General features: G+C 40.5%; 2 protein-coding genes across 10 annotated transcripts in view; one reads left to right on the top strand and one right to left on the bottom strand.

Annotated features, from left to right (window-relative positions):
* Positions 1–239: 239 nt before the first annotated feature.
* On the bottom strand, positions 240–20,603 carry SRSF11 (serine and arginine rich splicing factor 11). 5 transcript variants are annotated; one of them, XM_081915445.1, is made up of 13 exons: positions 20,294–20,603; positions 16,294–16,427; positions 12,000–12,109; positions 10,165–10,257; positions 8,566–8,598; positions 7,610–7,659; positions 6,505–6,632; positions 4,833–4,914; positions 4,244–4,375; positions 3,986–4,075; positions 3,098–3,193; positions 1,671–1,809; positions 240–1,556 (listed from the first exon to the last, which is right to left on the bottom strand). In XM_081915445.1, the coding sequence occupies exons 1-13, from the start codon at positions 20,419–20,421 to the stop codon at positions 1,362–1,364; spliced, it is 1,410 nt and encodes a 469-aa protein (XP_081771571.1). In that variant the 5' UTR covers positions 20,422–20,603; the 3' UTR covers positions 240–1,361. The 5 variants fall into 5 exon arrangements, with proteins under 5 accessions (XP_081771571.1, XP_081771572.1, XP_081771573.1 ...); XM_081915446.1 differs by having other exon boundaries at positions 240–1,553; positions 20,294–20,601; XM_081915447.1 differs by lacking the exon at positions 8,566–8,598 and having other exon boundaries at positions 20,294–20,601.
* A 170-nt stretch (positions 20,604–20,773) lies between these two features.
* Positions 20,774–25,206, top strand: part of LRRC40 (leucine rich repeat containing 40) — a 29,145-nt gene continuing 24,712 nt past the window's right edge. For 4 of the 5 annotated variants that reach the window (XR_014169420.1, XM_081915442.1, XM_081915443.1 and 1 more), the window contains exons 1-4: positions 21,226–22,488; positions 23,725–23,906; positions 24,344–24,417; positions 25,006–25,135. Coding sequence is in view for 4 of the 5 variants with exons in the window: in XM_081915442.1 (XP_081771568.1) it covers positions 22,338–22,488; positions 23,725–23,906; positions 24,344–24,417; positions 25,006–25,135 (537 nt within the window). In the remaining variant the exon portion in view is untranslated. Of the gene's footprint in view, positions 20,840–21,225; positions 22,489–23,724; positions 23,907–24,343; positions 24,418–25,005; positions 25,136–25,206 lie in introns of those variants that run through there. The other variant, XM_081915444.1, reaches the window with a different exon arrangement.

The following is a 25,206-nucleotide window of genomic DNA, read 5'->3' as shown; positions in this document are numbered from 1 at the left end:
TCCAGTGATAACGAAAGCTTTAGACTACATTGTATATTTCCTCTGTTAAGGACTTGCTGTAACACTTTTTTTGTTTGTTCTCCCATTCCCAAAGTAATGTGGGAAATGCCTGGAAGCAGAGTTATGCATCAGTTTATGCCTGGTCCAAAGTGGAAACGTGAATAGGAGACAAGTGAGGTAATGCCATACAAGTCAATAGCATAAATAGATACATGTACACTGTAGTACAAATACAAGTGTATATTTAAGGGTTTTATTATCAAAGTCTTGTAAAACAATTTCAGAAACTGTACATCAACATGGCACAGACTGTAGCCTACTTTTGTTTTTACCAGCACAAAAGTAAATGCTCCAAAAACGTCCAGAACTAAAAGAGGTTGCCCAACTACTTTGCATAATAACAGGAAATCACTGTGTGCAAAAGGTTACTACTTCAGTGACTGTAACACAAATTTATTAGTTTATACAACTTGCGATCAAGTACATTATCAAGTAGACTTGTTTTAAAATCATCATGTTTTAAAATTATCATGAAGTTCAATTTTTTTAAATGCACTATCCTTTTTTGCAGGGTTTTTACACATACAAACAAAATGAAATAAACGCAGGTTATGAAGAACTAACTACACAAGGTTCACTCCCTCCTGTCTTACAGAAGTTTTGCATTACTATCTCAAGAAGTCCAAGTTGTCAAAAATCAAACACACCACCTGAGAAGGATTTAGACTCGAAGTTCACCTTACATTGGGCATCAAAAAAGGCTAGTGCATTTCAACCTTGCCAAAGCCAAACAAATCCACAACAAAAAGATTTAGCCACAAGGCTAAAAAGGTTATCTATCTCTATCAGAACGTTTGTTTCCAGATGAAGCTAATGTTAGTTTCTTTGTCTACATTTAAGACCCTTAGTAGATCCACCATGTTGTAGGAGATGAGGATGTTCTTGCCACAGTTAACATGCAGCCAGTGCATTCCCTATTTTGCTCTATTACCGCAAATGAATCAAACTCTAGAAACACTATTGTAGGTGAGCTGGTTTACTAAAAAGATCATACAACACAAACAGTCCATGCCTGCCAAAGATGCATGCAGCTTTTTGCTCAAAAATGAAAAAAGCAGCACCAAGTTTAATAAGAACTGCTGGGCTACTCAATTCAGTTTGGCCAATAACAAGAATGGAAACCCAGACATCACTTTCTCTAAAGCTTTTGATGTAATTATTTAATATCAGGAGCTTTACAACCAGTTATAGTTACAGCTGTGTACATCTAGCTTAAAAGGTTAAACAAGTACAGCATAAAGGAATCACACAGGAATGACACTGATGCATGTCGGCAACTGTTTTCACTGCCAAGGCAATATTCAGTCACTCATATCCATATCCTCTTCATGATGATCATCCCCATTGACTTTGGACTCCCTTGTTGTATCTCCGCTCCCTTTTTCGGCTGGTGACTCCCTATGTTTTGGGGAAGTAGAATCTGCTGCCTTCTCCTCCTTTTTCTCTTTTTCACTATCATAGCCTTGTTCTTCTTCATCATAATCCCTTGTGACCTGCTTTGCCAAGATAAAACACAAAGCAAAATATGTAAGACATGCTTAAAGGCTCTTGGGATTCTAGGATTAAGTAGAGCATTGCACAAACAAACAAAACAGATTTTTAAAGCATACTTTGACATCCTTGTCACTCTCTGACTTTCTCTCTCGATCCTTCTCTTTGTCTTTACTCTTTTTCTTCTTGCTTGTTGACCTCTCGCGTTCATCCCTGGTTCTCTCCTTGTCTTTATCCTTTTTCTTCTCTTTTTTGTGCCTACGGCAGTAAGATAATTCAATAAACTGAGAAATATAGGCATTTTGTAGGATCAGTGAAATATTTCAGTTCTCCTCCCCACCCCCCTTCAAGTAACCAGAAGCCAAATTTGAACAAAAAGTATGGTTACGGCAAGCTGTAAATCCAAAACTGGTTCTGCCGAGGGTTGAGATTTTTGCTGGACTGATCTGTTGGTAATATTCAGGTTCAAGCTAAAGAAATTTACTCTTGCCCTTAATTCTATAAAAGCTAGTTTACTAAAACCCATCCAAACAATTCCACTCTCCTTAGAAGTATATCAAATTATTCACACAAAAATATCAACCGTATTGGCTACAAGCACTAAAATGAATGTAACAAGCCCTCCTATCAATCTGATTTTAGTTTTTAAAATACCTTCTCAGCCCAAAATTTCAAACTATTTTATGTTTTGGAAAGGGATTTGTCTGTCCGTCTGTTCTGGTGCAGCTGCCTCTTGAGATATCATTGCCAAACAAAGTGGGGATAGTGATCTTTGTAAATGTTTGGATGCTGGTTGACATTTTAAATCAAGTCAGCAGAGAGAAATGTCACTTCTTCAATTTTTGGCACAGGTTTGGTTGCTTCTCGCAATATCATTGCCAAACTTAGCATGAGGGTTCCTTCAGCGGGACAGCAGACTTCGTTGCTACTTGGGACCGTTGTGAATCAAGGTGGTGGACTGAAACATCACTTTAGTGTGACTTTGGCCATTCTGAAATAGCTTCGGCCACCTCTCAAATTACCATTACCAGAATCACCACAAGGGCTCTGGGTGCCATTCTGAATCAAGCTGGCAGACTAAGAAATTATTTCACCCAATTTTGGGTGTGATAGGTCCAACTCACAAACTACACTGTTCCTTTCAAAAACACAGTATTTTTTGTTTCTAAAAAATCACAGGCAGCATCAGGCACTAGCCGCTAATTAACCATAAAGTAGGACAACAATGGAGACACTAAATAAACCAAGATGTGTACAGATATAAAAAAGAGGAAATTCTACAACTTATATGGTCACCAATTTTGACATGATGTTATATAGCAAAGAACATTTATAAAAATAACATAATAAAAGCTATAATCCTTTTAACATATCCCAGTATATACCATTGTTTGCTCAAATGGCCACAGTCATGGTAATCTAAGTACACTTATTAACTAAATAACATGCTCCAAGGATTTCCTTGCAACAATGAGACAGCTGCCTTCTCACTGTGTCCTTCCCAAAGCAGAAGTCTACAGTTTATGGATTTGTTAAACAAACAAACCTTTTTGGTGAAGGAGACCTGGACGGCTTTCTCTTGGGAGACCTGGGCTTTTTAGGTGACCTAGATCCACTTCTGCTTCTTCTGCGCCGTCTTTCTCTGTAATTAATAACAGAAGTCAAGATGCCTTCAAATAAACATCTCCATTGTTTTTTAGTATCACTTTAACATTCCCATGTTGTCTATACAGAACCAGGAGGATCTTGAAGAGGGAGGTACAGCAACGACTTCTGTGTAAGAGAAGTCTCAGGTTGCGTGTGTGTACTCCGTCAAATGATGATACCTAAGCCTGGGGGGAGAGCGCATGGTGCCACTGTTGCTTCAATTGCTCCACTGGGGCACAAACATGGGAAAGTTAATGCCAGCTACGTTTGTATGCTTCTGGTGCACCTTAGGAGCTGCTGTAAGTGCGAGCTTTTGTCAATAAAGAATTAACTATCGCCTTCCTTGGTTGGGTGGGGGACGGGGGACAGCTGACCTTTGGACAGGCTTTTTGGGGAGAATGTATGGAGTGAGGAAGGGAAGGTAAAGATCTCTCACATCAGCTTGCTTTCTGCTCACGCAGTGTCAGATACAACCCTATGGTTCTGTTACTCCTTAGAAAGGAAAGTAAAAGGGGGTTATGTGTATAGGAAAGAGCAACCTGCCTACCTACAGTTCAGACTGCAAGATGCCTGCATGAAATGGGTCTGCTGGCTCTCAAAACAGTGAAAACTTACATAAATGAACTCATTAAGTTTGTTTTACATTATCTTTGTTATGTGAAGCCCTGTAGTTCAAAGAAAATGCTTTTCTTTGATATTATATAACCCTCTTTTGGTCAGTCCGATGCAGCAGGATATGCACAATTACTTTTGCAAAGTAAATGCAAGCTTATAGATTATACGGCACCTGCTTGTGCTTCTGGATCGTCTGGCTGTGCTGTAACTCTTTGGTGGAGTTTTAGACCGTTTCTTCTCTTTCTCTTCTTTCTTTTTGTCTCTAAAAAACCAATTAGATAAAAAAAGGTACAAGCAGATTAGCTCTCTCACTGTCCTTGCATAATGAATTTATCAAACTCCTGTAGCTATAGCTCTGACTTTCTAATAGCCAAGATTGTAATTCTGATACTTTTCGTATTGAAGGATGTACTAAGTTTCTAGGGATTACCTTGGTTTGGATGTGCTCCGAGACCTTCGGACACGCTCTCTGGAATGCGACCTCCGTCGCCGAGGACTTTTAGATCGTCTCCTGCTTCTTGATTTTGAGTGAGATCGTCTCCTTGATCGGCTTCTTGACCGTCTATTGAACAGAACAATATTTAATATTCATCTTACTGTATTGTACCGTACTTTACTTACTGTGATTGAGTTGTCCCATAACCAACTTCTCAATTTATCTCAATGAAGTTGACCTTAAAAGTTACCTTAAAAGTTAGAAAAGTTACCTTCACAATAATTGTGGCCATCTTTTGATGCAACTCTTTCCAGCATCAACCATGCTAAATTGTTAGTTTTAATATTCAACAAATGCAGCTTAATATGCTGAATCAAGGATATAATCAGGGTTTGAGAACGTGTTCTGTGCAACGTAATTTCACCCATAACCTGGTAAAAGTTTGCCCTTTTACTCACTTTCAAATCCTAGATACACAAAACTCTTTTCTACTGCCGTATATTTATAAAGGAGCATAACAAGAGAAATATCCTAAAGCACTTTGATTTTGGACTGTCAATGATCCCACCTCACTAAATTTTACCTGTGTCTAGAAGAGGATGGAGTTCTCCTCCTTCTTGAACGTGATCTGGATCTTGAATGCCTTCTCTTGTCATCTTTTTTATCTGGAATTAAAATATTAAAAAGTTGGAATCCTTTCATTATCATATGACATCTATGTTTGGCTGCCCACCTTCGGGGGCACTCTGTACAAAAAGCTGAAAGTGAATGAGTTTTTTTTTTACCCAAGAGAGAAAAACCATCAATTCCTACATCTGAATTCTTTAACACAACCATTCTATGAAATTGCAAGTTTACATTCATTAGGAGATGAGGAACTTTCAAAATATTTTTTTTTAAAGCCAAAGTGCCTAAAATCTACGAGCAGGCCAAAGTTTTGTTCAACGCTGAGATCTTAAGAGCCGCCCTGCTGGATCACATCAAAGGTTTATTTAGCGCAGGATCCGATCTTCTGCAGAAGTCTATTTGCTTCCTATGAGAAGCCCATAAGCAGGGCATGTGAACAAAAGGCTTCCTGGTGTTGTTACTTAGCAAGAGGTTTTTTCAGGAACATACTGCTGCCGATCTAGGAAGTAGTATACATCCATCATGACAAGTAGCCACTGATATCCTTATCCTCCATGAATTTATCTATTTGCCCTTTAAAGCCCTCTAAGTTAGTAGCTTGGTGGGACGCGGGTGGCGCTGTGGGTAAAAGCCTCAGCGCCTAGGGCTTGCCGATCGAAAGGTCGGCAGTTCGAATCCCCGTGGCGGGGTGCGCTCCCATCTTTCGGTCCCAGCGCCTGCCAACCTAGCAGTTCGAAAGCACCCCTAAGTGCAAGTAGATAAATAGGGACCGCTTTCTAGCGGGAAGGTAAACGGCGTTTCCGTGTGCGGCTCTGGCTCGCCAGAGCAGCGATGTCACGCTGGCCACGTGACCCGCTGTCTTCGGACAGCGCTGGCCCCTGGCCTCTTGAGTGAGATGGGCGCACAACCCCAGAGTCTGGCAAGACTGGCCCGTACGGGCAGGGGTACCTTTACCTTTACCTTAAGTTAGTAGCTAGCCATCATCACGTGTGAAGTACCGCCTTTTGTCAGTCCTGAATCACCCAGCATTCAGTTTTGCTGGATGACCCCACAATGAAGAAAACTCTACTTCATGCATAAATGTTATACACCTCTATCACATTCTTCCTTATTCATTGTTTTTGCTAAACCAGATAGCTCCATACATCATTTGTACATACATCTTTGTAGAAGAACTGCCCATTTTGATGGGCATCATGTTTTTCTGCTCTATGATATCCTTTTTTGAGACTAGGGCTGCACAGACTTCCAAGTGTAGTGACACCACAGGTGTATGAAATCATTATGGTCTCTTTTTTCTAAACTAACACAAAATTTGCCTTTCATTACTGTTGCATGCTGAGTTGATCTTTTTCAACAACAACTACATAATATCTTTTCAGGTCAGCCATTGCCAGTTCAGAACCCATCAGCATATGGACAAAGATAGCACCAATTCGTCTCACTTTATACTTTCTTCCACTGAACAGCATTTGACAATTCATTGCCCATTCATTGACATTGGATAGATCTCTTGGAGCTCTTCTCAATCCCATGCCCCCATTCTTACCATCCTGCAGAATTTGATGTCATTGGCATTCTAACAAGTAGTTTTTGTAATACAAGAAAGACAGTCAAGATCAGTTTACCTGGCTCTATAGCAGCAGAAATCAGGGATTGTGCTTCTCGTACTCGTTTCATGGCTTCTTCTATTTCTTTACTGGAGGTATCTGTTTTCAGACTTGGTGAAACGAGACCTGCAGCTACATGGTTCAGCCTAGAAACCAAAAATATATCATTTATTTTTACTCCCTTCTTCTTTTGAAAATGGTAACAAAGGAACTGACAGATGATTAATAAAACAGGAGTCCCCACCCATAGGCTCATAACACGACACAACACAAAAGGAAAAAGTGATGGTAAGAAAACATTTGATTGATGGCTCAATCAAACATGGGCACCAATTCTAAAAGTTTCAAAGTTTGTATGCAGTTGGGATTAAAATCGTGGTGGGAGAGAAAAAAACCAAAGGAAGAGAAGCATCTTAGTAAAACCAATAGAGTGGGTCCTGCTCCCCATCACTGTTTATCCAAATCTGGATGAATAGGTAGCTAGTACGCATATTCAACTCAATTGACCAAAAATACAAAATCAAAACTTCAATATAACCATTAAAAGCAAAAGGACAAGTTAAGAACTGGCAACGTAATAGGCCTTGGATCCGCAACAGCATTAAAAAATGTTGCTTCCTCTGTAATAAAAGATGTTGGTTTCCACAATAAAAATACTCTAGAGGCTCTCTACAAACTGACCCCCGTTTCCTATGAGCATGGATCACACTGCCCCATAGTTAATGGTTTATCATAAATGCCAAGACAGCTCCCAATTTGCTCCTCTCTCCTGTAGTGTGAATGGAACAGCAAAGCATGATCCCTAGCTTAGCGCTACATCTGAACTGAGAATCATGGTTTGCTTCACCCAAATAAACCATGATCCTTTATTTGGATGCAATGCTAAACCAGGGATTATGGTTTGCTGCTCCCACTCAGACTGTGGAAGAAGCAGAGGGAAAATCATATGTACACAGTAAACCATTAACTATGGTTTATCATGATGTGCATGCACTGCCATTCTCCAGGTGTGTTTTACTCTCTTTTTATCTTTTACACTGCTTCAATGGCTTTAAGCATATGAAGTGTCCTATAAATTTATTTTATAATATGATACAGTTTAAACATCAAAATTGAAACTTACTTTGGATCCACTGTGCTCATAAGCTTTAGTAGTTGATCTGCTGCAAGAGACTGTAAAGAAAATTAATCAAAAATTGCTTTTAACATTGAAAGAAGTCAAAAAATTGCAGAAGGGAAGGAAAGAATATCCAAACAGCCCCTAAATCTAACCCAAATGAGCAGACATTTGCAGATTAAAGAAGCGAATATGCAAAAAAAAAATCTCTGTCTCATGGAAGTAGTCACCTAATGTTCTCTGATAGGGTCACAGTGTTCCAGGCATAGAACAGCAATTTTCTTTTTGACCTGTCAGCACTTAATTCTCAACTACATTGATTGAGAGCGTCCAGTTTGCTGAAGAACTGGTCTTTATTTTACTGTTTGTTTAAAATGCCAAGGGTTTAACAGTTAAGCTGTTGAGTGAAAAGAGCGAAGCTAAACTTTTGCTATGTTTGTAGCAATTGTTTTCTAAACATTAATGGTACTTTAATCTAATTGACAGATGTGGTTTTTGTCAGTAATGTTAGATTTTAAAGTTGCAATGCACATTTAATTCTCAATTGTGCCTATAGTTTTATTTTACAAGCTAAATTATATATTAAGCTTGACTACAGGTCAAAAGTTCTTATATAGCTAGTCTCCAAGGTGGATAGTTGCTTAGAAGTTGTGTTACCCCCAAGTGTGAACTCCAATGGTGGATAACTCTGGGCTTTTAAAGTTAGCCAGTGCAACATAATCCTAATCTGTTTAGTGTGAAGTCAGTTGCACTGAGATTACTGAGACTCACACTTTAGAAATTTTGCTCCGGATTACAAGTTTTCTACATAACCTTTATAATAGATAGGTATGCGACTCTAAAGATTCCAGCAATTTTCATCTGCAAAATTTTTAAAGGTAAGCAAATCTAATCAAATCTAGCCACACTAGGAAATAGGATAGTGGGGGTCAATTGACCATAGATATAAATATAGAGCTTGCCTGCGTGATGCCCTGTTTGAGTAGAGAGAACCCCTAAAGAGAATGAGTAAGAGTTCATAATACAGAATATGCTGATGAAGTAACAATAACTAACTGTTGCAAAACTTTGGATTTGAGGACAGGCCACATGAATACAGTCATACCTCGAGTTGTGAACGCGATCCGTGCGGGAGGCACGTTCGCAACCCGCAGCGCTGCATCTGCACACGCATGTGACACAATTCGACGCTTCTGTACATGCGTTGAAACCCAGAAGTAACCTGTTCCGGTACTTCTGGGTTTGGCGCAGTCTGCAACCTGAAAACGCGCAACCCGCAGTGTTCGTAACCTGAGGTATGACTGTACGATTTTAAACACACAATCCGTTTCATTTATTTAACATAAATCAAATAAAACTTTTAAAGCAAAATAAAACAAATACAACAAGAAGCTCTGCCAGTGGGTAGTGCTACCCTGTGTTTTATATATCAAATGGGTCATATGAACATGAGTAATGATAAAGACCAAAGTTTCACCAAATGTTTTGTCCGGATTGAGCTTTATAGGCCCTGATCCATTACTGGGCTGGGATAAAGATTTAACAAATCAACTGCTTCATCTGAATTATATGAAATGGAGGAATAGTGTTGGGTATCAATGACACTGTATCTCAAATCTTGCATTTTCATGGTGTTAAAAAACACAGTTTGAAGCCTGCAGGACTAAACAAATGTAAATTCCATGGAGTCTCTAAACAAATGGGGCTTGGGGAGATAGCTACAAATCTATAGAAATAATAGAAAGACTAATTATTGTAATTTTTATACTGAGGTGTAATGCTTGATGTAAAATCATATTTAACTCATTGCTGAATGTTCTTGGTTAAGTATCAGTTTCATTAAATTCTAGATCAAAGCAGTATATAGTGTCCAAAACCATATATAGTAGAGCCTAAACAAATAAAAAATGCTTCAAAATCAATGTGGAATGTTTCTTTAGATTTGAAATTGAGATTGATACAGCAAAAATTAATATTCCAGGTATGCTGCACTCTACAACATCTGTAAAGGAAGGCACTGCCTATTACAGATAATGCTGGATGGAGGTGTAATGCTGAAAATACCTCATTCAGACATATGGTATGAATTTCTCCAGTGGCCTGAAGTTGCTGTCCATATCAAGTTTGTAGTGGCAAAATATGTTATATTTGCAGATGCTCATGTACTTTGAAATTATATTCCCACAGTACAGAAATTAAAGGCACAACCAAAAAATGAATACTGTGAGCCCTTAGTTGCTGAAAGACTTATATTGCAAGCCTTAAAGGATAAACACTTGCTATCTGCATGCAATGGTCTGAGGACCTCGCTGCCCTGGCTATATCTGACCATATGTCTTACAGACACCAATTTTGTGTGGGTACCTATTTGGATTACTGAAACAAGATGGCTGTACTGATGGCTACCGTACACTTAAGGTGCACTGATGATGGTATACATTAATATTTTTCATTTTCAAAAAATTATGTTTATAATTTTTATTTTTTCCTCCCCCCCCCCCGTTAAATTCACAAATTAAAAATAAACTTAAGTGTATGTGAATGTAACACAAGCAATATACCTGCGAGTTTAAATTTGCTCCAGGAAGCCCTAGAGCAGCCAGGGCTGGGTCAAGAGTTGGAGCTCCTAAAGCAGCCAAGGGAACAGCACCAATCTATAATAAAGAGAATCAATAGAAGTAGACAGCATATTATACCAGAATGTACAATCAGGAAAACAGTTTCCACCATCTGCACAAGGCAAGGAATAGTTTTGAACTGTTCTGCATAATGTTCAAGTACTGATGTAAAATGACTTGCAGCACATTAATATGAAGCGACATAGGAAGCTGACTATAGGTAAGACTATTATAATTCTAACCTAGCATTTTCTATGCTAAATCATAGCAGCTCTCCAGCATATGAAAAAGTATTTCCTGTTATCTGTTACCTGAATAGTGATTCTGGGGATTGAATCTGAGCTTTCTGCAAAGCATATATACTATCACTCCGTTATCTACCATGTGTGTCCTAGTTAGGAATGCAAAGTTCGATTAATTAACCCAATTAATCGATTTAAGATTTTCAAATTAGTTAAGTCCCTGATTGACTTTAGAAATCAATGTTCTGACATTTCCCTCCTCTCCAATCCACAGGTAATAGAAGGAAAGATGCATGCATGTGATACATAACTCTTGTGCACTGGTGCAACTTCTAGCCTTCATCTCACTTGTTGAAATTGTTGTCTTTAAAGGAAAGAGGACGAGTAAACCACCCTGCCACCAAGGCAAGGAGTCACAATGTGCACTTCCAAGCAGACTAATTGTATCATTGGGACTTACTTCCAAGTAACCTGATCCATAAAACATGCTCTGCTTCTTAAGAACTACTGATCTATGCAGGTGCAGATTTAATCAATTGATTAGCTAACAGCAACTTGTACAATTAAAGTAAGTTTAATCACTTAATCAGGTGACAGTCCTAGTTCATGGATGTCTAACCAACAGCATGCTAACAAGTTTAAAATAAGTTTAAGAGGCAGCTGTGGTTAAGTTGCTGGGTTCTGTGGCATTCTAGCCTGCAAGAGACGTACTACCATATGGCACAGGGTCAAGCCTATGCTCAATGCTGGCCTTGCTACTAAAACTACTTGTACACTTTTAACAAGATCCCATTATGGACAGGATCTAGCGCTGCTAAACTTATTGACTACAGACCTATTTTAGGGGTTTTATCCAAGAAAACATGGGCAGGACTAGATTGACCTTTGGAAGCCCCAAGAAAGCAGTTTTCTGAAACCTACAGCAGAGGTTTCTTCTGTATAGCTTTGATGAAAATCTCTAGTTAGCTTTTAGAATACTCCTCTCCTGGGACTTCTGAAGCTAGAGAGTTTTTTTCATTAACCCCAGCCTCCACAGTACAGTCCTTGTCCAGGGAAAGTATTGTGGAGGCTGTGTGAGAAATAAGAATAGCATTACCATTATCACACTGTGTGTTAGTGTGACAGTTCTTGTTGCCTGCCTGAAAACTGTCTTTCTTCAACCTTGTTATGCAGTCAGCTAATCATCTCAACTAACTGCTCATGAAGAAGCACTGTTATACTGGAAGTGGGGACACCCCAGAAGACTGCAAAAGTCACTTCTGCAACTACAAAAACTGCTCGTCTCCCCACCCCTGGCATGTCTTCCCACTTTATATTTTAATGAATAAATGGGACATCTTTCAAAGCATAACCATGAATCAAGTTTCAAACCAGAGAGTTCTTTAAAACGAGAGGCATGGTTATCTGGATTCTTACCTGCCACAATCCTGTTATACATTTTTTCCTAACTGTTTTGGTGTAATGGGTGTTATCTCAGAAAATACAGATATATGCAGTTGTACATTCTAGCATACATCTCGTAAGATGTATACTTACCTGAGAAAGTGGGTTGGGTGTAGGCAGGAGTCCACCCCCCGGCAGAAGACCTGCCACAGCGTTAGCTGGTGCCAGGAGAGACAAAGCCTTAGTCTCATCAGGAATAACTCCTGCAGAGAGACATCTTTGCATTAGAAGACACTCACCACTGATTTTTTAAAAAACCACACACACAAATACACCCAGAAAATGTCTCCCTGAAACACCACCTGAGTTTGCTGCAAGTACTTATGTTGGCTATAATACAATGTTTGATCTCTTAATAATTTATCATTAATTTGTATGCCAGAATGAAACTTCAATGTGTGAAAATTTGACTGTTCCTTTTTCTCTACAAAAGGTTAAGTTCTAGAATAAAAAATAGCACAATACACACTACTTGTTTGTTAACACTGCCAAGATTTCATCACCTGTACTCGATTTTTAAGTCATGAACCAAACGTAAGCAAGCACAGTCGGTTCTCCAGGGGTGTGCTCTCAACTTTCAAAAGCTGTTTTATGAACAACGACTCGTGTCGGCTGCTTCACTATAAAGCACACAGAAAAATCAAGATACACAAGACAAAAAAAGTTTGATTTAGGGGTTAATAATATGGTACAGTTCACTATGATTTCTTTTACACCTACCATACAATTTTGTAAATCTTAAGCGAAGGTAAGAAAAAATGTAGGGCTTTTGCTGACATGTCACATGGATATGAAGGTCTCCACAGAGCTTCAAATAAAGGTTCTGCATATGTGTCCATGTGTATGTGTTTATGTAAATGCCTAAAATGTGGCACATTCCTTACCTGTGCAGTAAAGTACATGCTCCACTGTTTGTCATGCTTACTATACCAAGAATGCTGCTGCATATTGCCATTTCAGAAGAAATTTCTGCTCTGCAGCCTTGTAGCCTGCAAGGGACTAGTTTTACTGCCTGACCTGAATAGAGTATAACCTTACTAAAGAGGTCCAATATGGGACAAAGAGTAATGTTGATCGTTGTAATTTATCCAACAGCAAAAGCCCTATACATATGGCTTAATCTGTTAATGTGCCCAAGCCCCCAATATGAGAGTTCAATAAGACAACTGTACTATATATTTGCAAATACCAGTAGCGTTTCTGAAATACATATTAAAAAGACTGCATCTCATCATAAAACATACAATATGTACAGGGCACTTAAGAGAAACTGGATAAGCTGCAGAAGAAAACTGTTGGGTGGTATTTTCAGCAGGGCCTGGTATATAGTTCAGGCTGAACCAGGGAAAAGAACTGTAAAACACAACAACAAAAAAGAAAAACCACTGTTAAATAAAGGTAATGGTTCCTTCCACCTATACTGAGAAGTGCCGATAATATAAACAAATGTATAATACACAGCACTGTTATCTTTCTTCTGTCACTGAGCTGTCATAATTTCAATACCAAAAGTTATGGTGGGAAAAGGGGGGAAGGTCATTTAGATACAGGGCATTAATGCATCAATATAAACATTATCTATAGAGATTATGGGATAATTTTGCATGCAAAATTATGTCTCAGAGGATATTATTTATGTTTACACACAAATAGTGCAACTATAACATTTCTGGCATCTAACTAAAAATCCTCTTATCCTGAGACACCTCATAGAAGATCTGCATCCATTAAGTAGTCATGCATCTGATCCTCTCATTTTTAGGAAAAAAGTTATTCAGAAATAAAACTACAATTTTTTAAAAAAGCAATGAGGCCCCTCACCAGTTAATTTTCATGCGTCAAGTGTTTTTTACTGCTGCTTTGTTAGAACCATGAAATACTGCATGAATGTGTAGAAATGAAGAAAAAGAAACAGACAAAATAAACAAACATTAACCAAAGAACCTACACAACCCCACCCAAAGGCACTGTTAATACCTGAGTTCCTTCCAAATCCTTGAATTTCATAGTGAAGTTTATAGTACTATGCCTTACCGTGAACTTTGTGTAAGTCTAGAACACAAAGCAATAGCCAACACCAAGATATATGAACACACAAAGAACAGGAATGTAAGTGATACAGGGAGCTGTGATTAGCACAGTACAGTATTTTAATACTTCCAGTTAGGTAATGTTAAACCCATCACCACTAGTTAAAAATCAAGATCTAAATTCAGCAGAGTACTTAAGCATGTGGTTCAATGCATATGAACAATCCCACTCAATTTGAAATACCTCACTGAATGATGCTTAAGTACCTAGCAGAAATGAGGTTCTTGCAATATGAACCACTGATGAGTAGTTTGTTTGATTCCATAGACATGGAAGAATTGCAAGAACAAAGTAGTTCAAGTTCACAGGAAAAAACCCTTATATTCTTATACAGTACTGTGTCCACAATTACAGTTCTCGCAAAAACTACACAGCTGTACACATATCCTACACCACCAAATTGAGGCCCTGACAATAATAGCTACTTAAGTTGCATTAAACAAATTTCAGGAGATTCTCAAGTGATATATTTGGCTGATTTCTTAGTGCCAGATTTATCTTTCTAGCACAATGAACATTGTATTTTCAAAGATAAAAATATTAAACGCTTAAAACATGGTGATTCTGTAGGAGCCAAATTAAGTCTTGATGAAATTGACAGGAAAGGACTGCTGCTATTAGAGCCAAACTAGATATGAGTGCAGCAGTCCTCCCCCAATCACATAAAAAGGGTGTCCGGGTCCATTTTTAATAATAAAAGCAAAACTGTGAGAGCCCCTGAAACCTACCCCAACCTGCTCTTACCTCCCCACAGCCCCTTTCTGCAAACATTGAGCATATTTTCAGCATCAGAGCTCAGATAAGGATAAAAACACAGAGGGACAGATTGCAAGGAAGTTAAGCTGCAGGCACAGGAAGGATTCTGTGCACTTCAGTTCGTTAACTGTTCTAGATCAACTTCCAAACTGCTCTTTCTATGTGACTGGGGAAAGTCTATGTTTAAATGCAAAGACTGTCATATCTAGTTTGGCCCTGATATGTAGATGTTCATGCAAGAACAATTATATCTCAATTGTTATTTTGTCCAAACTAAAGCAGAAGCAATTACATTCTAAAAATATTCTACTCTGAAATTTAAAACTGATCAGGATTAAAAGTTGTTTACACTACTTATAGCTTCAGTGAGGAATATCCTACAACTAGGTCTTTGCCAGGTCTGCACACTGCATATTCCTCTGCCTTGTTAATGTGTAAACATATTTTTATAAAAACAGGTAATGGTAAGACTTGCGCTACAATCTTGCATAGTTAGGCTGCTTAAATCCCACTGACCTCCATGAGATCCAGCTGCCTGTGAGTACAGGAATTAAGTGCAAGACTACACATATTTTACTGTAATCAAGCGATTTAACTAGTTTATCAATTAATGGTGCCTTTGAAATAGTTGTGATGAAATCTACAGAAGTTTAATAGAACTCGTTAGAAGAGCAGTCTTCTTGGTACTGAATTATTGAATTATGTTCCCAAACCCTGCTCATTGTTTTCAAATTACTGTAACACCCTAAAAATGTAAGAAAAAGAAGAGAAAAAATGTTGTTAACAAGTGATTACACCAGGAAAACACTTGGGGACTTGAGTGCTTGCTGGCCTTTAGTTAATGTCTAGAATCCCCTGTAGCTGCAGAGGACCCCACTGTTTCAGTCATCTGGAAGGGCCTTTGCATTTGCCTTCTCCACTACAAAAATCACACACACAAATAACAGAGAGAAGAGTTTATTATTTAGTGAAATTCTAGATAATATAGCAAGGCTGAACAAGAAATGCGGAATAAGATCTAACACCCAGTGCTCATTTAGCACCTTTGGATATATTTTCTGTCTAATTGAGATCAAACCCTTGGTGTACCAGAATTTGTACTGAGGTTATTTTTTTATTATTACGGTAAACAGAACTTTGCCTTGTAACTGGCAGCACATTTCCACTCACTCTCTATGAGAATGAATCATACGACAACACATGCCAAGTTACTTAATGCAAGTTATCTTGTTTAAATGTATCAGTTTTAAAAGACTGCTTATCTTGAAGGGGCCTGATGAAACAAAAATTCAAATAATGCTGCTTAAACATATCAATATTCTAAATGCCTTTGCAAAAAGACTGACAGGCAAGTTCCAGCTTTTGCTTGAATAATTAATTGTTTCACTTTTGGATAAAAGCAAGCAGTGTCAGTATACCAAGGGTTTTAAATAGGTAAATAGCTTCAATGTTTTACGTGCTAAACTTCATGCTATTAAGCTACATCAGGATTTAGTACCATTATTCTATGGCTTCATAGATCATTAAACAATTCACAAACCTTCTGCATATGGTACGACTATCAACGCTCTGTCAACGAATACAGTATTTGTCAGATGCTGAGCCACAACTGCGGAGTCAGGTTCTTGGAACTTTACAAAACACACACGGGAAGAAACAGGCAAAGGGGAGTCACTAGAAAGGAAAAAAAATTGGAAGAATATTAAATGCAAGACCAACAAAAACAGTGAATTACTTGACTGAAGATGAAACTGAAAGTGAGTTGTAATGGTATTTTATTTTCATATTATACTACATTGCCATTAAATGAAGCAGCCACAAGGGGCAAGAGATATGATGGGTATTAGCCTTCTCTACTACCATTGTGGTTTGCTGGCTGTCACTACATGCAAAAAAAATAATAATCAAGAGACGCTATTACAAAATAAGGTCATACACAGCTGCACAATAGATGTGTATACCATACTAGGGCACCATTTGGGCAGCGGCACAATACCTTTATCTCTGGAGGAAGAGACATCTAGTGGTAAAGGTAGAAAATTCATCATTTCAATTTCCCTTCACCATCTAAAATTAGTTGCAGATAGATTTCAAAAGCAGCAATATATGACTGTCACGGGATTCTGTCATGCACCTAGTCTGGGCTAATTTGGAACAAACATTTTTCAACCCACAGAGGTTGCTAGAAGGTTTATCCCGGATGAAATGTAGCAGAACATTTCTACACCTTCTGCTTCCTGAAATTAATTAGTAAAATAATGGACCTAGTATTAGTCAAACTGGGCAATTTTAAAGTTTTAATGAACTTTGCCTAGGTTACTATCCACAAGAAGCACATTAAATATAAACAGCTTTGGAGTTGGATATCATAGACTTGTCTGAGTGCTAAGCACTTTGATAAAGCCCTCCCACTTGTGTTGTAATCTGCTGAACTGAATCTTGTGACTATCAAGAAGGCTTTTTCCATCGTTGTGCCCAGCTTCTAAGTATGTGCCTCCCCATCCCCCAAAATAAAACAAGCAATAATTCTGATGGGCTTCCAAAGTTGTCTAGAGACCTACCTCTTCACTCTTCAATAAATGCCTATTTGTGGGCTGTTAATATGGAGCCTGGGCATGATCTGGCTGGTCCACTATGGAATGTAATGTATTTTATTGTATTGCTCTTATTGGAATAGTATTATCCTGTTAAAATACCCCAGTATTATTGATGAAGGGTGGTATAGTAGTGTTTTAAATAAACACATAATTATATCATTATATACCACTCATAGTTTTAAATTCATAGATACACTTATTTTCAATGGAACATACTGTTGTCCTAAATATTGAGAAGTGTGAAACCTATATTACTTTCCTTAACATTTAAACAAGTGAAGTTCATGCTATTGAGTTCCCAAGTCCTATCCTAAAACATTTATGAGTACAGTGGTGCCTCACAAGACGAAAAGAATCCGTTCTGCGAGTCTGTTCGTCTAGCAGTTTTTTCGTCTTGCGAAGCAAGCCCATTGACGGCTTAGCAGCATAGCGCTATTAGCGGCTTAGAAAAGGGGGGGGAAACCCCCGCAGGAACTTGCAAGATATTTTCATCTTGCGAAGCAAGCCCATAGGAAATTCGTTTTGCGAAGCACCTCCAAAACGGAAAACTCTTTCGTGTAGCGAGTTTTCCGTCTTGTGAGGCAGAAGAAGAAGAAGAAGAGTTTGGATTTGATATCCCGCCTTTCACTCCCTTTAAGGAGTCTCAAAGCAGCTAACATTCTCCTTTCCCTTCCTCCCCCACAACAAACACTCTGTGAGGTGAGTGGGGCTGAGAGACTTCAGAGAAGTGTGACTGGCCCAAGGTCACCCAGCAGCTGCATGTGGAGGAGCGGAGACGCGAACCCGGTTCCCCAGATTACTTGACTACACCACACTGGCGGGGCACCACTGTAATTGATTCCAATAAAAACAATCTCCAAGTAAAATTTTGAATGTCTTTGAACTTGTACTTGCTTATTTTGAAGTAAATTCCATTCTAGCTAACGGTGCTTACTCCCTGACAAGTCTGCTTAGGATTGCAGCATAACTGCATTTTGCTTAATGTTTCCCTAACAGAGTATTTCAGCATGTAAGATTAATATGACTTAGGGCCAGATCCAACACCTTAGCTCTGCTGAAGCAAGGGACTTCCATGCATGCAACAGAATCTGATCACCCCTCCAGGGTTGTGGGATACCCAACTGATGCAGCCTTGGAAACAATCCATACTTTTAAAAAGTTGTACTTACTAACTGCAACTCAAACATGTCGAATCAAGATATCAATCAATTTATAGTATTATTACATTTTCCTGAAGAACACATTCTACTGCCTATTTCTAAAATATACTCCCTCACTAGTGTACGTATATTCCAGTCTTATAAATAATCCTTTAATATCTACTTAAAGTCCTACTGAGTTCACTAGGACTTGTGAGTATATAGGATTGCAGCCTTAGTTTAATCGACAGAAAACACTAATTGATGAGGCTGAGAATTAATATTTACTTAACATTATGTACAGATGTGGCTCAGAGAAATGAACTGTGGCAGGTGGTGACAAGACAACAGACCTTGTTTAGTCACAGCAGGTATAAATATGATTTACACATAGTTTTTACACCCTATCAGACAAATAGAGCTCTAGAGCAAGGAAGGTTGGCTGAAGTCAATCTTGCATTGTCTACTGTATTTTTTAAAACTAAACTTCCAATGACTAACATTTGCAAAACCAAAGTGTATAAAGTACTTGGGATTTTAATCAGGAATGCACATTGCAGGGCACTTATTGAGGAGGTTCCCCACTTCAGGTCTTTGCCCTCAAACTCCTGGAGAACTCTAAAAGCAATAATATGGAGGCGCTAGAGGGGGAGGCCTTACCAATGTTCTCCTGCTCCCAGGTTTCATTTACAAACCAACATAACCTTATTTTTTGAAAAATTTGCAGACAGTATAGATTACTGCTTTTCGGCATTATCAGTGCATGTTAACTTTAAAAATTAAAACTGTATGGTTTGTAGATAGCATAATTTGGAACTGGAATAATTTGGAATATGTAACATTGCAACTTGCACTATACAGCCATGCTAAACCAGGTAACAAAAATCATCAGTGAAATATTGCCAGTAAGGGAAATCACTCGCCAGAAGTGTAAATAAAGGCGCCTTTTATACAATAAATACCCGTATCAAGTTCAAGGGGTGTTCACAGTACAGTTCACATAACATATTGTGAACATTTGCTGGTGAAAATAGAAATTTGGGCTCCTTTGGAAGAGTGGCACGTGTATTTAATAAATCAATCAATGTGTTACTGTCTCCATAAATTACGCTCAGCTGAAAGATTGGGCTGATTTCAGCATTTTCAGCCACTAGGCTTAGGAAAAAACCCCAAAAACACGGAGCTTGGGCACAATTACTAACGGGGTGGGGCAACCCTCTTTGAGCACATCCTAAACTGAACGAAGTTGAGCGCACGGTCCTTACACACAGCAAAGTCCACTATAGATTAACTTCTCTTCACTTCGCCAGCTTAACTGTGGTGGCAGAAGTCACTCCATTGTTCCTTTCCTTTTAAACAACTTGGGAGTTAAGAAACCCTTGGAGGTCCACGGCGAACTACTCGCCACGATACCCTCTTCTACCTGCTTCAAACCCGGCTTTAAATTACGTCTCCAAGAGGCGGCTGGGGAAAGGAACGCGAAGCGACTAATGGCGTCGCTTTCGCCCCCTGAAGAGAAGCGTAATGGCGGGGGGGGGGGGAACAACTGTAGTTCCGCCAGCGCAAGATGGTGAGGCGAGACCATGGCTTTGAGAATGGCGGCCTTCGCAACCTCGCGCCCAGCTGCTCCTCCTCCTCCGTCGTCGCCCCCACCAATTTGGGCCTGGTAGGCGCGCCGCGCTCGGAAGCAGCCGAGCGCGAGGCTCCTCGGCCTCCACTAGGCCACCCTGCGGCCTAGGCCTGTATGAGGCGCGACTGCGGCGGCCATAAGCGGCCCCTGAGGGGGCGTCCGCGCGGGACTCACTCGGGAGGGAAGAGGCGCAGTTCCTCGATCTTGCCCAGGAAGCCGAAGAGAGTCCGCATCTGTTCGGAGCTGGCGCTCGGGGAGACGTTGGTGACCTGGATCACGTCGGTGCCGCTGCTTGAAGCCATCGCGCTACCTCCTCCTCCTGCCCCCGTCACTACAAACACATCGAGGGGAGAGGGGGTCGCCACGACCCTGGAGAACCGGACGGTGGCCTCCTCCTTGTGTTCCTCAGCGCTTCCCGTCAAGCTATCGCAGTCCCGTCACGCACGCAACTAACCGCCGCCGAGCGATCGGTTCGCCGCCAACCAGCCTGGGCCGCAATATCCCACAATCCTCCGCGGCCCTACCCCGCGCCTCCTCGGCGCAAGAGCCTTTTCAGTCCTGCGCCTGCTCAAAGCAAGCCGCCCAGCCGCGGTAGACACGCAGAGCTAGCGTCCTGCGCATGCCCACTCCCGCTGATTCTTTGCGCGGCGCGCGCGCGCGTGTGGGTTCCTTAGAACACTTTGTTGCGCATGCCTCGGATGTGCCTTTGGTTTCGAAGGGGTAATCGCGCTTAGGTTTTCTGCGGAGGCGTGTCGCGTTGAACGCTTTGCTATTTGCTAAGGCAGCTACTTAGCGCTGGGGTTGTGAGCTGCAGGGTTGCCTGGCTTTGGACAGGACTAACTGGAGGGAACAAGTCTTATCTCTATCTGTTTATCTCTCTACTTACAGATAGGTAGCCGTGTTGGTCTGCCATAGTCAAAACAAAAAAAAATCCTTCCAGTAGCACCTTAAAGACCAACTAAGTTAGTTCTTGGTATGAGCTTTCGTGTGCATGCATACACTTTCGTGTATCTGAAGAAGTGTGCATGCACACGAAAGCTCATACCAAGAACTAACTTAGTTGGTCTTTAAGGTGCTACTGGAAGTAATTTTTTTTGTTTTGTTTATCTCTCTGTGTGTTTAATTTGCAGCAGGGTCCATTCGCATTACAAGCTTCTATGGGTTGTTTAGCAGCCATTAGACAGAAAGTTGGACTAAGTATTTATTAAGGGTAGGGGGAAGATGCATGTTAACTCAAAAGCAACAGAGAGAGAATCTCTTTGCACGCCCTCTGTGTGAGGGAACAGAGGGGTTTGCTAAGACCATTGGTTGTTTATTCAGTTTGAATGATTTGTTTCTTTATACAGTACCTGGGTGTTTGGTTAAATTGGCAATAGCAATTTTGTTGCTATAGCTTGCTTGTTTAACCTCACAATAGAAATGTTGAGTTGTTCGTTGGACCTGTTTATATCATTTTTGCAATGTTTGTATCTCGTTTTGCTCCCTTGATTGTTATTACTTTGTTTCCCACACTGGGATTGTAAAAAACATCCGATGCTTATCGAAAGTGGAAATAATGGTGCAACCCAATGTCCGCACATTGTGGACTACAGTCTTACTTCTTCAGATGCTAGTCTGAGTGGCTCATGTATAAAGTTATTCCTAAAGTCGGAATTTCGTTTATAACACGACTTGTATATCAGAACTCTTCCACAGGCTCAGAGCAGTCTCTTAGGAAATGGTGAGCGAAATAAACAGCGTTTCATTTGTAAAAAGCTGAGGCGATGCCTGCATGGGAGTCGCACTTTAGGCTTGGGAGACCTTCGTCTCTAGATACTAAATTTGCATCTTGCACACACATTTCATTTTGCCCAAGGTCCATTCGGTGGGGCGGCTTAGTGAGTTCTGCCACTCAGTCCACCAACTACACAGGCTCTTCTTATTTATGAATTCAGCGTGCATACTTTGAGGGAGAAAAGCCGCCGACATATACTCTATAGCATCTTGCTGTGCTTCCCGGTTAAAATAAAAAAGCAAGTCCCGGCTCAGCTAAAGCTCTGAGTCTGACGGAGCTCAGCCAGGCCTTTCCTCTGGGGCGGCTCCCCTCCCCGCGCGGAAGAGGAGGCGCCAACCGCCTACGACGCGAGGAAAGGCGGGCGGGCCCGCGTTTCAACCCGGCTTTGCGCCGCGCTCCGAGGGGCTTAGCCGGTGCGGGCAACCGAGCGGGTCGGCGGAGACCATGTCCGGGGCGCGAAGAAGAGGCGCGGGAGATTCTCTCGCCGGTTTCAGGCGGGGCGCGGGCGACGGCGCTGCGGCGGTGCCCCAGGGGCTGATCCGGACGGCGCGGAAGAGCGGCCAGCTGAACCTCTCTGGCCGCGGGCTGACCGAAGGTGAGCGGGGCCGCCGCTTGGATTCCCCCGTCTCCGCGGGCCGAGGCCGCGGCTGCCTCCGCTGCGCTGCGTTTCCTGAGGGGACTGGGCGGTCCCCACCTGTCGGCCGCGGAGGCCGCGTCTTCCCCTCAGGTCGCGCCCGGCTGCTTCCCGCTTTATTCCTGAGGAAAGAGTGCTGGTTGGGGCCCGAGCACTTCAGGGGCGTGTGCTGAGCTGAGGGCGGCTTCATTCCCGCTTTTTAATAATAATGATAATAAGTATAATTATTTTTTTTTTAAAAAAATTCCACACAATTTAACAAATGCACTTCAATTTCAATACAGTGTTCTCTTGACATTTTGACTCCCTACTCTTCTGTGAGGTTGCCATTCAAATCTATCTACTGCCTTAAATACTTCTCCCCCCTAAAACATATTATTTGTATTAATTTCATTATATCTAGTCAGATATTTGTACCGGGTACAAATAAGTATTATTCTCCTTTTTATATTTCAAATCCAGCCTGAGATTTCATTTGTCTATAGTATTTGTATGGGGTACAAATAAATAGTAATGACGACTATTATTATTATTCTCCTTCCTTTGCTTATATTTCAAATCCTGCCTGCGATTTCATTTGACCATAATATTTTCTCAGACAGTCCGAAAAGGGTCTCCCCTCTTCCATAGACATTCTGTATCTTTGGTCTCTTTATTTTTTGCTCCACTCCCGCTTGTCTACCACAGTTTGGGGGCATTTGAATGGGCATTGGCCATCATGTTATTATCCCTCTGAAGTTTTATAATGTGCCTTTCCTGCAGGGGGCTGGATGGAGGTCGGCAACTGGGGGAAGAACCTGCTTATTATTTCTTAAGCCTGGGTGAAGGGAAGAGGAGAGCTTGAGTTGCATCCAGCGCCAGCCCTACTCAGAATAGGAGCGCTGAAGTTAACTAACACGAGGTCAATTGATTTCGGTGGGTTTCATTTGAGGGGGGTGGTGGAATTGAATACAGCCATTTCTGCTTCATCTCAGGTTGTCTTAAAAGATGTTTGGGCAAATTCATGGACTGTCAGTGGCTACTAGCTCTGATGGCTGCCTACTTACCTTCAGAGGCAGTTGCTGGAAGTTGCAAATGGTGACTTCTTGTGGGATTCCCATAGGTTGCTGGTCGACCACAGAGAACAGGATGCTGCACTAGGTGAGCCTTAGGTTTAATGCAGAAGGGCTTTTCTTGTGTTCATTTTTCTGTCTCTAGTCCCTCCACATGTATGGCGAATAAACTTGGATACTCCAGAAGAGGCGAAGCAAAACCTTTCCTTTAGTGCTGATGAACGGTGGTGGGAACAAACCGATCTCACCAAACTAATATTATCTTCGAATAAACTGCAGTGTCTTTCTGATGATCTAAGACTGTTGCCTGCTCTCACTGTATTGGATGTGAGTACAATATTTTTGATTAATGTTGCTTTCATATTCATATTATGATGAAAAGTGGGGGAAATAGGCCTCTTTCATTCTGTAAGAGCTTTGTTGTATTTTGTAATCTTCAGGGATAGCACAGATCTTATGTTAAAGATACATTTTTGTGTTCTTCATGCAATCAAGTAGTATATAAATTTTACGAAATAAGTAAAATAAATAAACACACTTTAACAATGTGTTAAATAAAAACTGGAGAGATTTAAAGAGCTTTGTCATTTATCATATTTTCAGACATAGTTCAGAATATATGCTTGGCTGATGGTAATGCTTGGATCCTAAACTGTTTGGTACAGGGAGCAATTGATTTATTACTTTTTTGAAGTACAGGGAGCAATTGATTTCTTACTTTTTTGAAGTAAGTAAAAGTGCTGACAATTTCTTTTTATTTTTAGGTGCATGATAATCAACTGACATCTCTTCCTTCTGCTATAGGAACACTGGAAAATCTCCAGAAACTTAATGTGAGGTAAATATATTGTACAAACTTTGTACACAGAGCATGTTTAAGGAATGGAAAAAGTTTAAAGATCTTTAAAGTGAAGATTGAGGTGAGGAAAGTTTAAGTACATTAGTTTTTAGTTATGTGTAGATAGTAGGTTCTTGTGGACGTGTAACATTTGTAAATTAACAGGCAAGATTGTTTTAGAACAAAGTACTAATGCATTGGGACGCGGGTGGCGTTGTGGGTTAAACCACAGAGACTAGGACTTGCCGATCAGAAGGTCGGCTGTTCGAATCCCTGCGACGGGGTGAGCTCCCGTTGCTCGGTCCCTGCTCCTGCCAACCTAGCAGTTCGAAAGCACATCAAAGGGCAAGTAGATAAATAGATACCACTCCGGTGGTAAGGTGAACGTCATTTCCGTGCGCTGCTCTGGTGCGCTGCTCTGGTTCGTCATGCTGGCCACATGACCCGGAAGCTGTACACCGGCTCCCTTGGCCAATAAAGCAAGATGAGCGCCCCAACCCCAGAGTCGGCCATGACTGGACCTAATGGTCAGGGGTCCCTTTCCCTCTTTACTAATGCATTTCTTCATAATTTTTATTTTATCAACAGCCATAATAGACTAAAAGATATACCGGAGGAGCTTATCCAACTAAAACATTTAAGAAGTCTGCTTCTGCAGCACAATGAATTAAATCAGTTGCCTGATGAATTTGGGCAGCTTATTAGTTTGGAAGACTTGGTAAGTAGAGAAGGCTTTTATGATTATTCTGGTGATGTTTTGGTTACTAATATTAGTTCATTACTTGCATA

Source organism: Podarcis melisellensis, assembly GCF_964234715.1.
Source record: "Podarcis melisellensis genome assembly, chromosome: 6".
Taxonomy (NCBI): domain Eukaryota; kingdom Metazoa; phylum Chordata; class Lepidosauria; order Squamata; family Lacertidae; genus Podarcis; species Podarcis melisellensis.
Note: the sequence above shows the minus strand (reverse complement) of the source record. Positions and strands in the feature narration are given on the sequence as shown.

Bases quoted from the DNA above. Each gene is read 5' to 3' on its own strand.
- SRSF11 (XM_081915445.1), bottom strand. From the start codon at position 20,421: ATGGCTTCAAGCAGCGGCACCGACGTGATCCAGGTCACCAACGTCTCC. The intron at 6,633-7,609 runs GTAAGTTTCAAT...TTTGGTTTCTAG, and splicing joins ATGAGCACAGTGGATCCAAA to GCTGAACCATGTAGCTGCAG. The intron at 3,194-3,985 runs GTGCCGTATAAT...TATTAATTACAG, and splicing joins CGATCCAGAAGCACAAGCAG to AGAAAGACGGCGCAGAAGAA.